This window comes from Euprymna scolopes, chromosome 9 (assembly GCF_053919585.1).
Source record: "Euprymna scolopes isolate OS-2025 chromosome 9, ASM5391958v1, whole genome shotgun sequence".
Lineage (NCBI taxonomy): Eukaryota > Metazoa > Mollusca > Cephalopoda > Sepiida > Sepiolidae > Euprymna > Euprymna scolopes.
In genome coordinates, this window is record NC_136490.1 from 64,868,558 (window position 1) to 64,883,635 (window position 15,078).

At 31.5% G+C, this 15,078-nt stretch overlaps 1 protein-coding gene across 1 annotated transcript in view; it reads left to right on the forward strand.

Annotated features, from left to right (window-relative positions):
- Positions 1-14,770, forward strand: part of LOC145284600 (uncharacterized) — a 586,277-nt gene extending 571,507 nt beyond the window's left edge. The window contains exon 2 of the mRNA XM_080133510.1: positions 13,605-14,770. Coding sequence (XP_079989636.1) covers positions 13,656-14,441 — 786 coding nt within the window. The 5' untranslated portion in view covers positions 13,605-13,655 and the 3' untranslated portion in view covers positions 14,442-14,770. The remainder of the gene's footprint in view (positions 1-13,604) is intronic.
- The last annotated feature ends 308 nt before the right edge of the window (positions 14,771-15,078 follow it).

The window sequence follows — 15,078 nt, forward strand, 5'->3', positions numbered from 1 at the left end:
CCTGCAAAAGAGAAGAGACGTTACGAGGCTGTCTTTGTTTTATCGTTATTTCCATGGCAGGTGCTCGTCTGAGCTCCAATCCCTAGTCCCCCCTCGCCAATCTTTCACAAGAAACACCCGTCTGGCTGAAACTACTGTCAATAATTTTCCCCACTCTTTATCTGTTCCTAAATCCAAACGTAGATTCCATGAGCAAAGCTTCTTTCTTAGAACTGCACGCCGGTGGAACTCTCTGCCCTTGCCTGTTTCCCACCTGACTACAACTTGGACGTCTTCAAGTCCAACATAAACAAACTCCTGACAAACCGCCCCCTTAAGTAAGACACTCTATCAAAACCCCCAATACTAATGATTGCTACAATACTATCTCATTGATTACTGTACACGCGATAACCCTTATCCCTGAGTGGCCTTCGGGCCTTGATAAGTGGTGACCCAGATGTAAAAAAAAGAAGATGAAGGGATGTGAAGTTTTGTGCTAATTACACTCAACTTGACAAAGACGGCTTAAATCAATGAAAGCAAACATATAATGGCATATAACAAAAGAAAGAATATACAAAATATACGAATAGACAATGTATACATCAATAGACAAATCTTTAGAATATATATACATATATGGTAATAACCGAAATGCTTTTTCGATATATCACGGCTGTTTAGTGAATCTAGACTAGCATCCATCGAACCAGCAACAATCATGTTAATAGTCGGCCGCTCTAACAACAAGATGAGATTTAAACAAGCTAATAACTCAACGAAAATAAAAAATGAACTGTTATGATTTTCTACTGAAGATAAACTAAAAAGAAAATTCCGTGAAAAATAAATTATATTTCGTGAGTTACATGATAAACATTTGAGAACGTTTATTTTTTAGTAAATGACAACTTGACAAAAAAAGAAAAAAAAAAAGAAAAAGAAAAAACAGCGAAGATAAAAGACACATACAAGATCAATGTGAACGATTACTTTACTAAGCATTTTTTCTGATTACTACACGAAATGAAATGTGAAAACGTCTTTGCAGTAATTCTTTCGCAGGAGGGTTTTTGTGAAAATTTCGGGCAACTTGGGTACATCCGCCTCAAATTATTTCTATAAAAATTCAATATTACTGTATAACACCGAACACCCACCCACACCCATACACACACACGCACACACACACACACACGCACGCACACACACACGCACGCTCACACACGTATGCTATGCATATATATAACAAATATATATTATGCTTATATATTATGTGTATATATAGCACGAAAATATAGCTACGGCAATCAAGTTACACAGACGACTTCAAGTTTCAGGCCAAATAAAGTAAATTCGGAGAAGATATGCACATTTTAGTAACAGTATATGTGAAAATACATGAAACATCAATATATCTATCTATCTTTCTCTCTCTCTCTATATATATATACATTTGTATGGATTTATATTTTTGGATTTAACCGTTATTGGAAACTTTACCTTTCATCAGACTATCCATTCACGTGAAATCACCTTTTTCTTCACCATATTCCCTCTGCTTCACTTTTTGTTATCAAGTAAGATCTTTAACTAAGTTTCAGTTTCATCAAATACTTTTGTATGCAAAATCCGATCCCGAATTTTGCTAATTCCTACCCTCTGATGAGAAGGAAAGTATTTCTTCGAAACTCCGCGGATTAAGGACTATCCACTTCTTTTCAGATTAAATATGTTTTTAACTCTTTTTCAAAGTGTTTTAGCATGTCATATTAACTATTTTCTCTTATATATATATATATATATATATATATATATATATATATATATCTATCCTTCCAAATGTGAGAGAATATTTGATTATTTCCACAGTCGGACAACGTCGCAGCTCACAAGTTCCATGATAGCCAACACACCGGGAGCCGCAGACTCGAGTTTCGCCCTTATTTGTGCTCATCAGTTGGACACATCCGAACACGGGATTTCGAATTCCGAATTCGGATGTGTTCAACTGATGAGCACAAATGAGGGTGAAACTCGAATCCTGGGCTTCCGGTTTGTGTGCTGTTATGGCTCTTGTAAAATATGCACATATATGCACAGGGTTTTTTCTAAACTAATTAACCGATCATTATAAAAGTTGAAATATATATGTTGGGCAACACGGTAACATGATCATATTATTTTTGTTACAATACAGGGGGCATGCGCTCCCGAACCAACGCTATCTTCTGAGACCATTTAAAAATAAGTTAAATAGAATTAAATAATATAGTAAATGATTGTTCTACATCAAAATTTGATTTATATTTGGTAATACAATTTTGAAAGCGTCATTTGTGTAAGATATCAATTAAATATGATTTTATTTCTTTATTTTTAAAAACGTTAGTCTTGAATTATACGCGGCGTAATTACGACCCTTTGATTTGAGAATATACTCAAATTTTGTGTAGTTTGTATTTACAGCTCAGTTTTTATTCCTTTCTTTATCTTTTATCTTTAGTGTTAGCTTTATATTGTACTATTTTATTAATTGATGATGTTGATACACTTCATTGATCATGAAATGTTGATTAATACACTTCATTGATCATGAAATGTTGATTAATACACTTCATTGATCATGAAATGCGGAGCATTAGACATGAAAAAAGTATTTACTTTTTAACGAAAGCAAAATGTGAAACAATGTCATTTTCAATGTGATGCAAAACCATCTTCCCTTTAAAAGGGCATTCTGACAGTTGCAAAAAATGCAAATTGTCTTATTATAAAGCGTTTCATCTACATTGACTAAGTACAAATTACCTTAAGTGTAGAATCGGAACAGATACTACACTTAGATTTTAGCCCAAAGGCCAGGTGTATATAAAGATTAGAAATAACGGTTGACATTAATAGATAGATTGAAAAATATTTTTACACCCTTTCCCCGACAAAAGGAGGATGGACCCGTAAATTCACCCTTGTCCGTTTGCCCGATCATCCATCCGCACTTGGAATTTTTTGAAATTTTGCACAAACATTAAACAGGATATGAGTAAAAAAGAACCAGAACGGATTTTCCGGGGAAACCCCCGTTGCACCCTCTAGGGGTGCCTTTCGGGTTAAAATGGCTAAAATTGACACTTTTGTACTTATTAAAAAAAATTAATGCCTTGGGTTTTTATAAAACTTTCTGAAAAATTGTAACTAGCTGATTTCTATATAATTTTGTTTGTCTATACTTCGCAATAACTCTTGGGTGTGCCCCAGGGGCTCTTTTAGGGCTAATAAAAACACTCCATTTTTGGGACTATTTTACCATATTTGTCCAAAATTTTCTGTGTATGTCTACTTAGCAGTTTTGCATGGTGCTGAACTCAAATTTAAATATGTTAAGGCCTTGGGAATTTTTGGGGCTAAATGGTGGGGAATAATGGACTTAATAATTTCTTTTTGAACTCAAATTTACATATGTTAAGGCGTAAAACTGCACCGTTTGTTCATTTTCATCAGGATTTGACATCCTCTAGGGACTTTTGGGGCTAAATGGAGGGAGGCCAGATGCCGAACCTAGTCATTTTTTCTATGCCTCGTTTACTGTGCATTCACGTGGGACCATGCATGCTTCACTTGTTAAAAATATTTCTAGCTTTGATAAATAAGAATTGATATAAGTGGGAATCAAACAAATTCTTACAAAAATGAAAAAGAAATAACCCGCATATAACCTCTAGTTCAGGGTTTTCTCAAATTCAGGACACCATGGAGCCTTTGAGCAGGGCAAAGGTTTATCATAGAGCTCCAATAAGATCATTTCCAAAATAAATATGAAAAACATTAATTTCAGATTTTAACACTAACTAATTATTTTTAGGTCCCTTAATTTTTCTTTTTACTTTTTGATTAATCAAAAAATGTAGCAGTTTTTTTAATTAATTTTTAAAAATTTTCTTTTTCATGAGCCATAAATATACAAGAAATAAATTTTACCATAGTCAAAAAAGTTCAGTCCATGTTTTTTTTGTTTTGGAATAATTTTTAATGATCTTTACTTGAAATAATTTCAGCGAACTGAAATTAAAACGAAATTTGAGGCGATCACTACTTAAATTAATTTTTATATAAACTACACATAGCATAATCGAATATTCCTCAAGCTCAAAATAACGGAAAACATTAAAATATGTTTATAAATACTCCTTACGTTGAAGGAACTCTCTTCAATTGTTAACACAGAATGGTCAGGTACCCCTCCTTCAAATTGAAAACGGGGCTCTTCATTTCAAAGGCGCTGCCATTTTTATTTTTTATAAAATCAGTTCGTGAATTAAAAAAAAAATACAAACTACTTAAAAATACAAACCAATGAACTTTTCTGCCATAAAAGTAACTTTTATTGACTATGGTAACATTTATTTCTTGTATATATATATAAATATATATAAATAAATATATATATATATATATATATATATATATATATATATATATATACCATTTTCTCTTTGTAAGGAAACATCATTTTGTTGGTCACTCTTGGCTACGAATGGAAACAAAATTGATATGAAAAATATATTTTTGCGAAAATTATCTTTACTTTCATCATATTTTGCTTAGGGTAAATTTTTTGAATATCAAAACCTATCTCTTTACAATCCCCTCCTTTTCATAATCTATCATACTTTCATCAATCACAGTCCATTTTCTGTAGGCTGTTTTTTAACCCAGTCAACGACGGGTACGTCTGCTAGTATATATATATATATATATATATATATATATATATATATATAAAGGTGATTTGTTTTCTATTTATGGTATCAGGCACTCAAAACTCATAAAATATTGAAAAAAAAACAATCAAAATACCTCACAATATTCGTAGGATATTTTGGCCATCGGTGATGCATCAGACCTCCATAAATTGTTTGTTTTAGGAAGCCGGCAATCGTCAAGCCACGATACACGACCTGTCCACTGCTGTCCACTTTTTATTGGAAGGGTCAGCGCCAGATCTCAAACGCCACCTTTGAGCTCCCTATCGCGTGGAATATATTCCTTGAATAAAAAATAGATGATAAAAAATGTGAATGAATAAATAAATAATGCAATAAACCTGATGAGATAGAAACGTGTACAATGTTGTATAGGCCCAGTAGCGAGTCGACTCCTACAACGGCACATAGGAGGTATAGAACGATATAAATATGAACGTACCTTTGATATTACTCTACATTTATATATAGCCATGCCCATTTCTTTCTGCACTTGTACTCATTTCTCTCATGTCTATCTGCGTATGTGCATATACGTATCTACATATGCGATGACTCGGTTCAGTATCGAAATACACTGGATAACTCCAGTAAGAGTTTTTACACATGAAATTGGTAAGCTAGGGTTCAGTAATCCACAACGTTACCTTTCCTGAATTGACACTGATTGAGTCCATTGGCAAAGGGGAAGTGTAGAACGATTGGAAGCAATGCCGAGATAAGAGGAGAGCACATACAATACCTGAAATGCTTGACTGGTCACTTATTTGAGTACTGACCACGCCCAATGTTGCTTAACTGCAGTGATAAAACTGATTATGCAGTACAATCTACATATATTGTGTGCATATATATATGTATTCTGGTAGTTTATCAACATTAAAAATTATATATATGCATATATATATATATATATAAATATATATATATATATATATATATATATTTATGCCCCCCCCACACATATATATATATATATATATATATATATATATATAGATATATATATAGATGTTTTCAAATTCATTCGATGGAAAGCTCTTTTGCTTATAATTTGATTAATCTCTTGCAATAACTTCATTAGTTTGTAAAAAAAACACGCTACATTTAATATTATTGTTAGGGTTATCAGTTGTTTGTCATGCAAAACTATTCTGTGGATTTAAAACAAAACAGTATTTTACATCTCAATTATTTCATATACGTTTGTAACTTAAAATGTACACAAAACATATATATATATATATATATATTGAATTTTGTGGTTGTCTGTCGTTTTTATATACGCACTTTCTATTGAGATTTTAGTTATCTAATCAGCTTTCTAGTATCCATCGCGCCCTTCCTATCAACCAATAAACATGCACTTACCGGACAAAGACCTATTTGACCTCTGGTTGACCTGTTCCTTTGTGTGTGCTCTATTTAGCCTGGATATCTAATTTCATGACCTGTTTTAAATCTAGGTTAGGTTTTTGTTTATTTTTTATGTTAGTTTATATATATATACATACATATATTTGTGATAGTTTATGTATATTCATGTTTATTTAATTTATTATTTGTTTATTTTCTATTGTTTTTCTTATTTTTAAAATTATTTTGTATCGCTATCCTAGAGTAAATTTTATCCTGTGAACACAATTGTTTGCTATTTCTCTTCTACAGTTTAATAGATGTTGGGGTTCTTTAAAGTACAGGATAGCAAATTTTTCATAAAGGCATAATCTACATGGGTCGTCTAGGTCTCTACATGTGGTAGCTTGTCTTATTAGTATCAATATCAGCACCATCATTATTATTTATATTGAAAGTAATATTTTTAATTTTTACATTTCACAAACTTAACTCAATTCTACATACGACAATCTAGTTTTAATAAACATTTTACGAACTTGTTCCTTATTCAAGCAGAATTTTTGTTATCATTGTATATATCCTAGTTCTCTAATAAGTATGTTTCAGAGTTTCTACCTCTGATAACATGTTATTCTAAGTATAATTAAATAAATATATATTTCAGTTAAAACAATTCTAATTTTAATTCAAGTTAATAAAATTTATAAATATTGTTTAGACCTAAAAATTATAGACCATATCCAACCCAGGTTTTCCTTATACTTTAACCCCTCTCTCCTGTGTACCTAATTAAATTTTATTTTTTATTTATTTTTTATTTAATTTTTTAATTAAATTTAACTAATAATTCCCAAATGAATTTATAGACGTTACTTTAATGAGTATATATATTAAAAAAATCTATAGTTTATCTTAGTAGATTTACAATAGATATATATTATTATAACTATAACATTGATTTATACATTCATTCTAACAATTAACCATTTGGCTCATATATTTGAAACCACTTATAAATCAATAATTAATCACTTGTTGCATCATATACATTTTATTTTCTAGATCAATATTTGGAGTCTGATTACTATAAATACATGTCTAATATTATGATTATTACCATTTATTTTTTTTCTTCTTCTAATCCATAAATTACCTTACTTAACAAACTTAAATTTACCACCTATAAACATTACTATTAAACTAAGCAATAATATCATGATCCATTTCTATTCCCTATACTAATTTAATATTTAATTCTTCCTCCACTCCTAATTGTATAATGTAGGTGGACTCTCTTTTTTATCACTCCACATTAAAATAATATATTATGTGTAATAAATTAACATACTTATCTTCATTGTTCATATCAAATATTAATTTAGATATATTTTTCCATCCTATATGCTATCATTACCTAAATTCATTAGATCTATATAACAAGGTTATAAAGTTTTATTTATATTGTTTATTTTCATTAGCTAATTATTTTTATATTTCTTCATATGGAAAATACTTAAAATTATGCTATTAAGGTAGTTACATATATACATATATATACACAAACATATATATATATTAAAATACACACACATATATATGTATATATATATATTTCTCCTTCTCTCCTCCTTCCCTTTTTTAAAATCTATTTCCCAAATAATGTTTTATTTAAGTCAATTCGTTACTTATTACATCTAATTAAACCGCTTATAAATTACTACTATAGAATTTGATATTATTTATATTATATCCTAACATGATAATTTGAAATCATACTAAATAGTACAACAGAAACATTCATATCCTTCCCTTTTTATTTACTGTTAAATTTATCCTTACAATCAATTGTTATATTTAATTTAGATTTAATTGTTTACCTAACCTTTATTATTAATTTAAAGTTATTATTTTCATTTTTATTCTAAACTTTATTTAGTTACATTTTAGTCTTAATAAATAAAAAATAACTTTACTTGCTTAGTACGTTAATTCAATTTCAATTTAATAATTTTACTAATTAGGTTTTAATCGCGATAATGCATATTTTGATTTATGTAAACGATTTTGAATTATTTCCTAACGTTTGTTATGAAGGTATTCTTTAGATATTATTATATAATACGATTCGAGATTGCAAAGGTTACATCGACCCGACTTGTGTGGTGAGTATTTACTGGCACTACCCAATATCGACCATTTATATTTGTATTCAATTTTGTTTTTCCTTAATTCTCTAATCCAATTTGCTAAATATGTTGGTTTCTTCTTACTGTTAGCATGTAGTATTTTTAAGGATGCTATATGATTATTGACTCTTTCTTTAAAGCTAAAACCTGTGGCCCCAATATATGTTCTAATTCTGTTATTATCTGTTACAACACATCTATATGCTATATTAGAAATAAGACATTTCCCTTCAAATGGATATTCATCAATATTCCTACAATTGCAAACTGAATTAACTTAAATGTTTTGATTATTTTATAATCCTCCTACATTTGTCCCTTTGTTTATTTTTGCATTGTTAGAACTTATAATAGTTTTAACTAAATTAGTCAACGTCGAAAAAGATAATTTAACATTATTCCGGTTTATAATTTTACTTAGTCACATACTTATGTATATATATATATATATATATATATATATATATATATATATATATAAATTTAAGAATGTGAGATTTTATACATATTTCCACAGCACAACAACGCTGCAGCTCACAGAAGCCATGGCAGCTAACAAACCGGAAGTCCAAGACTCGAGTTTCGCCCTCATTTGGGCTCATCAATTAGACATATCCGAATACGGGTTTTCGAATCCCGGGTTCGGATATGTCTGTCTAATGAGCCTAAATGAGGGCGAAACTCAAGTCTTGGATTTCCGGTTTGTTGGCTGTCATGGCTCTTGTAGGCTGCGGCGTTGTTTGGCTGTCGAAATAATTATATATATATATATATATATTTATATCAGGAGGCGTGTGTGTGTCTATATAGCTGATGAGAAAAATGTGGACAACATATTATATAATGTCTTCGAAACTCTTATCTTTCTTTTTTAAAACGTTAATTTTGATTGCGCCGGTTGCTATGAGGTTTATCCTTTAAAACTGGGTACCAAATGAACTAAGTTGCTAAACCCTGGTTGTTGCAAGCTACCGTCATACACGTGATATGTGTACGTATATGTGCATGTTATTAAGAACATTAGCTTGTTATAAACCTGTTGCGTATTTCAATAATAGCTTCCAATGATATCGTCGTGTCCGCCACCGCAAAATTGACTACGACCGTTACACAAAACGTTCCGATTATGAGATTAGGTTACGTCATCCCCGACTAAATTCGAGTTACACTAATCTTTAAACTAACGTTTTCCCGCAACTCTAATAAAGACATTGGCGGATGATGAATGCTAACGTGTCCGGATTGGGAGGTTTACAGACTACACCTATTCCGCGCCCAAATAATGTCACCACCGCTGGAATCGCGCACTCTTTTCCCATTTTAATAAGAGGAAGCCATGCTTTAGATTATGTTGCAAAGGGGATTAACTCATTACAACATTAATCGATTAATTCAGTTAATAAGTTACTGGCTTCTATGGCAGATGATGACACTGTAGCGAAACTTGTAGTTTCAATTAAAAATATGCTTGGAAATAGGTGGGGGGAATGGCGAACATTTTTGTGAAAGAGTCATAAGCAATGTGGAATTAACAAAACACAAAAGGAGAAAATAGTCATAAAAAATTACGAATATTGCATTTAATGAAGCTAGAAAATGAATTTCGAGTTTACTTTCGACAGTCTTGTAGCTCTCGATCCCTTTATTTTATCCTTTCGTCCTCATAGTCGCTAAGCGATGTTTCTGACAAAGAGGGGAACGTTGCTGTTTTCTCGATCAGAATCTATTCAATAGCAAAACTATCGTTAGAAAAAGCATAATCATTTCTCAATGATGATTATTTATGTTTTGTTAGTTTTTTTAAATTTTAATCATTTCATTTATATGCTGATGTATAATCATATACTTATATGATACGTATTCATACACTCTCTCTTTCTCTCTCTCTCTCTCTCTCTATATATATATATATATATATACATTTAAAAGAGTGTAACCATCAACAAATGTGGGGTTTTCAGTCTTTTATCATTATAAAAGACTGAAAACCCACAATTGTTGACGGCTATACTCTTTTAAATATATATTCACACTGAGGAAGGTCGAAAATTATGTGCTTTTGAAGGATACATTTTTGTTTTTTTCCAAAGATATTTTGTATTCCTACATGTCAACACACAGAAAATAAATACAGAAAATATATAAACATTTATATATTTTTCGTATTGATTTTTTATTCATACATATTTGAATATATATATATATATATATATATATATATATATATATATATATATATAAAGCAGGCTCCTTCAGTCTTGGACATATTATGGATACCCAAGAATGGTTGGTTGCGCGTGAAATGTTTGTGGCAGAAAGTGCGCAATCTCCAACTACACTTCTGCTGAGAGGACATTGTTTAATACCAGTGGCAAGTGAAGTATAGGACTAATGGAAACAAATGCCAATATAAACGGAGAGCACATCCAGCGCCTAGAATTCCCAAATGGTCACCCATCTGGTACTAACAAGGCTCAACTTTGCTTTACTTCGGTGATCTGACGAGAACCGGTGTGTTAACGCGATTATGCCGTATATATATATATATATATATATATATATATATATATATATATATATATATATATATATATATGTCTAACTGATGAGTATATAAGTTGTCTAACTGATGAGCCCAAATGAGGGCGAAACTCGAGTCTTGGACTTCCGGTTTGTTGACTGTCATGGCTCTTGTGGGCTTCGACGTTGTTTAGCTGTGGAATTTATTATATATATATACATCTAAAATTTCAAGTGTTTAGACCCAAAATTGGCGGCGGACTTTGGTATGCTGCAAAGGTAAACTCTTCCAACTTTGATCCCTTCGTAGCCAAATATTTCACAGTTTAATAAACATTCAAGCTTTCAGCAACATTTTAAGACATCCCAAGGATTATCACCATTATGCGACGTGAAAAATAAAAACAAAAAAAACTGAATGTAGAATTGTTTTCAAATCGAAATACTGAATTTGTTTTAATAAAATAATGTTTATTCATAAAAAGGTCTTAAAACCGTTAAAGTACAAATTTTCTCTCTATACACACACACACACACACACACACACACACACACACACACACACATATATGTGTGTGTGTGTGTGTGTGTGTGTGTAACGTGTGTGTGCAATTTACGTATTGAACTGAATTAGATTACAGGTTGGTGAATCTAATTGTTCATAGCCTTATAGAATACTAGAAAAAATATTCATAATAAGACAGTCCCAGTCAATATACTCGATAGAGCAAATATAGATTCTAGTTAATATCTTTGTATTTCGCTTAAAAGGATCAATTTCAAATAAAATTCAAAATTTATTGCTTGAATCAAAGAATAAAAATTTTAAATTAATTTAAAGTCATATGGTTTAAATTAATTGAAATTTTTAATTTTATTTGAACATTGATCTTTTTAATAAGATTTAAACATATTAACTATAAAATATGTATGCAAGAGAGTCTTGGCGAAACTAAAAAAAATATAACACATTTTTAAGTGAATGAGAAGAATCCTTAGCGAAGAACGGATATAAATAAGTAATTAAATAGAATGAGAAAGAGTACGCAACTCTTAGATAACGAAAGCGAGAAGAATATAAAAGGACAGCGAGAAAGATGAAGAAAATAACAAACAATAAAAAGAGGACATAATGAGATTTTTAGAAAGGCATAAAGTTGAAAAAGCCATGCAAGATAAAATAAAGCTAAAAAGAAATGAATGGGGAAAAATGATGATATGGGAATAAAGTTCGAAGAAATAAAACACAACGTCAAATTGGTTTTAAAATACTCTCACCTTTTCCGTACCGCTTCCTCCAAACTTTTTCCCCTCAACACAGGATCCAAAGTCCGCAAACACACTAACCCGGCGCAAATAATGAGTTCATATTAATTACATTAGAAGATGAAAATTAGGTAGATGAGAAGGTCGGCGTGAAATTTTGATGAGAAATTTATTAATAGAAGATTCTGAAACAAAAGACATTTGCAGTTTTATCTTTAGAGAAAACAGGATGAGGTGAAGTGACCAATATTTTGATATTCTTTAAATAAATGTCTTTATGTCAATTCTTCTATTATATATATATATATATATATATATATATATATATATATATATATATATATATATATATATATATATACATATTTGTGTGTGTGTATGTGTGTTAAAGAAAATTATAACTGTGAGTTGAAATTTACAATCAAAATTTATTGTTCGACTGAAAAATCAATTTACAAATTCCTTATTCCGCGTAGTTTCAAAGAATGCGATTCTTGTTATTCTTCTCATCGTTCTTTGAAACTCCGCCGAATAAGAATTTTGTAAATTGTGTTTTGGAATATTCAGTCGTGCAATAAATTTTGATTGTACATTTCAACTTACAGTTTTAATATTCTTTCTCTCATAATGAGCTCTACTCTCTATTGTGTATTGAGTATTTTTATTCGGTTGGTATTAAATTATCTGTATATAAATCCTGGTATTTATATTAGATTGAATTTACTATTGCGTATTTCATGTAAACACTAAATCTTTTTTTATTTCATTGTATATATATATATATATATATATATATATATATATGATGATTGCAACGTCTTGTCAGACGAGTGTCACTCCCTCAGACATTTAAAATCCATGAGCCCAAATGGCTGAGGGAGTATCTATACAAATATGATGTTACAGAGTCTTAGCTTTGTACAACAGCTAAGACTCTCTCTCTCTCTCTCGGTTCAAAATGTTGAGATCCAGCAACAAGCAAGAGCAAGATAGCCAGCAACAAATTAAACTGCAGACCAGCTTAATGCGGGTAATGGTCTTCCGCTTTATGGTTTTTTAAATCAGAGATTTGCTTCTCCTAGAAAGGTTGCCTTCACCACGGCTTATGGGAGCTCTCTCCACCCCAATACACATATACACACACACAAATATACACGGTGCTAGTTGGCCGTTGGCCCAGAAAAAGAGTTCATTCGCCCTTTGGAAGGTCTTGTTTTTAATCCTTCAGGGAGACTAGCCGCCCTCCTCACCAAACAAGTCTGGTGGGGGAACCAGTTTAGTCGCCGGTGACCCGACTATGAGGCAGGTAGTACTGGGTTACATGGTACCAGTAGCACATATATATATATATATATACGGGCAGTGCAAAAGTAGGTATACAGTATTGAAATTATTGACATTTTATTGAACTGAAAGCTACATACCTTAAAGTAAAAATGCATATACTTTTAGTCTTTTGTTTTTATTAATTACATTTCCTTTCGATTAAAGTGCATGTACTTTGAATCATTTATTTTTATTTTTTCAGTTAAATTGGCAATTTAACCATGGCCGGTAATTTGACTGACGAACAGCGAAAATGGATATTAAAAAATACTGGAAGACAGAAAATAGTGAACGCGTAAGAGAACAGTGGGTCAAAACCTTTGCAACACCTCCCCCAACAAGGCTCACGGTTTATCGACTGCATGACAAATTTGAACAGACAGGGAGTATCCACAATGCACCGAGAAGTGGTCGACCAATTACTGTGACCACACAAGAAAATGAATTCAAAGTTGCTCAGGCATTTACTCAGAGCTCACAGAAATCGAAATACACAGTCTCATATGAACTTGGTATTGAGCGTAAATCATTGGGACGCCTGATGAATCGTGCCGGTCTAAAGATGTACACGCCTCGATTGATACATGGTTTATTGGAAGATCGTCGTTTACAACTTTCTGAAAACATCCTGAGCGAGGAACTTGAAGGTAACGCTATTCTAAATAAAATTGTATGGTCTGACGAAGCAAACTTTAAATTATCAAGTGCCGTTAATCGACACGATTGCGTTTATTATGCAACCAAAAACCCTAGCATCACTATTGAAAAACAACCCAATCAACCCGGGGTAACAGTATGGGCCGGGATTTCTTGCAAAGGTGTTGTTGGCCCCATTATTCTTCACACAAGCATTGATCAAACTGTGTACTTAAACATGTTGCAGGATACAATAATACCCCAAGTACGTGAACAATACCAAAATGATGACTTTTATTTTCAACAAGACGGGGCCCCACCTCATTTTGCACTCACTGTGCGAGCACTACTTGACTTAAAATTTCCCAACAGATGGATTGGACGCCGTGGCGCCATCGACTGACCACCGCGCTCGCCAGATTTAACTCCTATGGATTTCTTTTTTTGGGGCACAGTAAAAGATAAGGTTTTTGCACGCAAGCCTTGCACTGTCGAAAACATGATTCAGTTCATTTTCGAAGCTTGTCAGGAAATTGATGCTGATAAAGATCTTTGTTCTAGAGTGTGCATGAGTGTTCGTTCTCGATTAGAGGAATGTGTTAACGCTGACGGCAAGCAATTTGAATACCTGCGGAAATAAGGCTTCCTATTATGTGTTTCTTATTATACGTGCTAATTATTACTTGTTTATGCAACATTTGTTTGTATGTATAATAAATGCCTTAAACTTTATACGTTTTTCTTTTTTTGACCACTGTCTACCTAATTTTGGATCCCCCTGTATATATATATATATATATATATATATATATATATATATATATATATATATATATAATGAAGTTACAACAGAAAAGGTTATAGCCGATGTGCTTAGAATACCCCAAATTGATGACTTAATATGCTTAAAATTGTGCATATTTTTACATTAAGTTCTAATCCTTATTAATCACTATTAATCCTAATATGCGAACCGTTATAATAATACTCTGTTCGTTGCAAATTATCATAATGAACTTCCATGCTAAATTTTAGTTTGA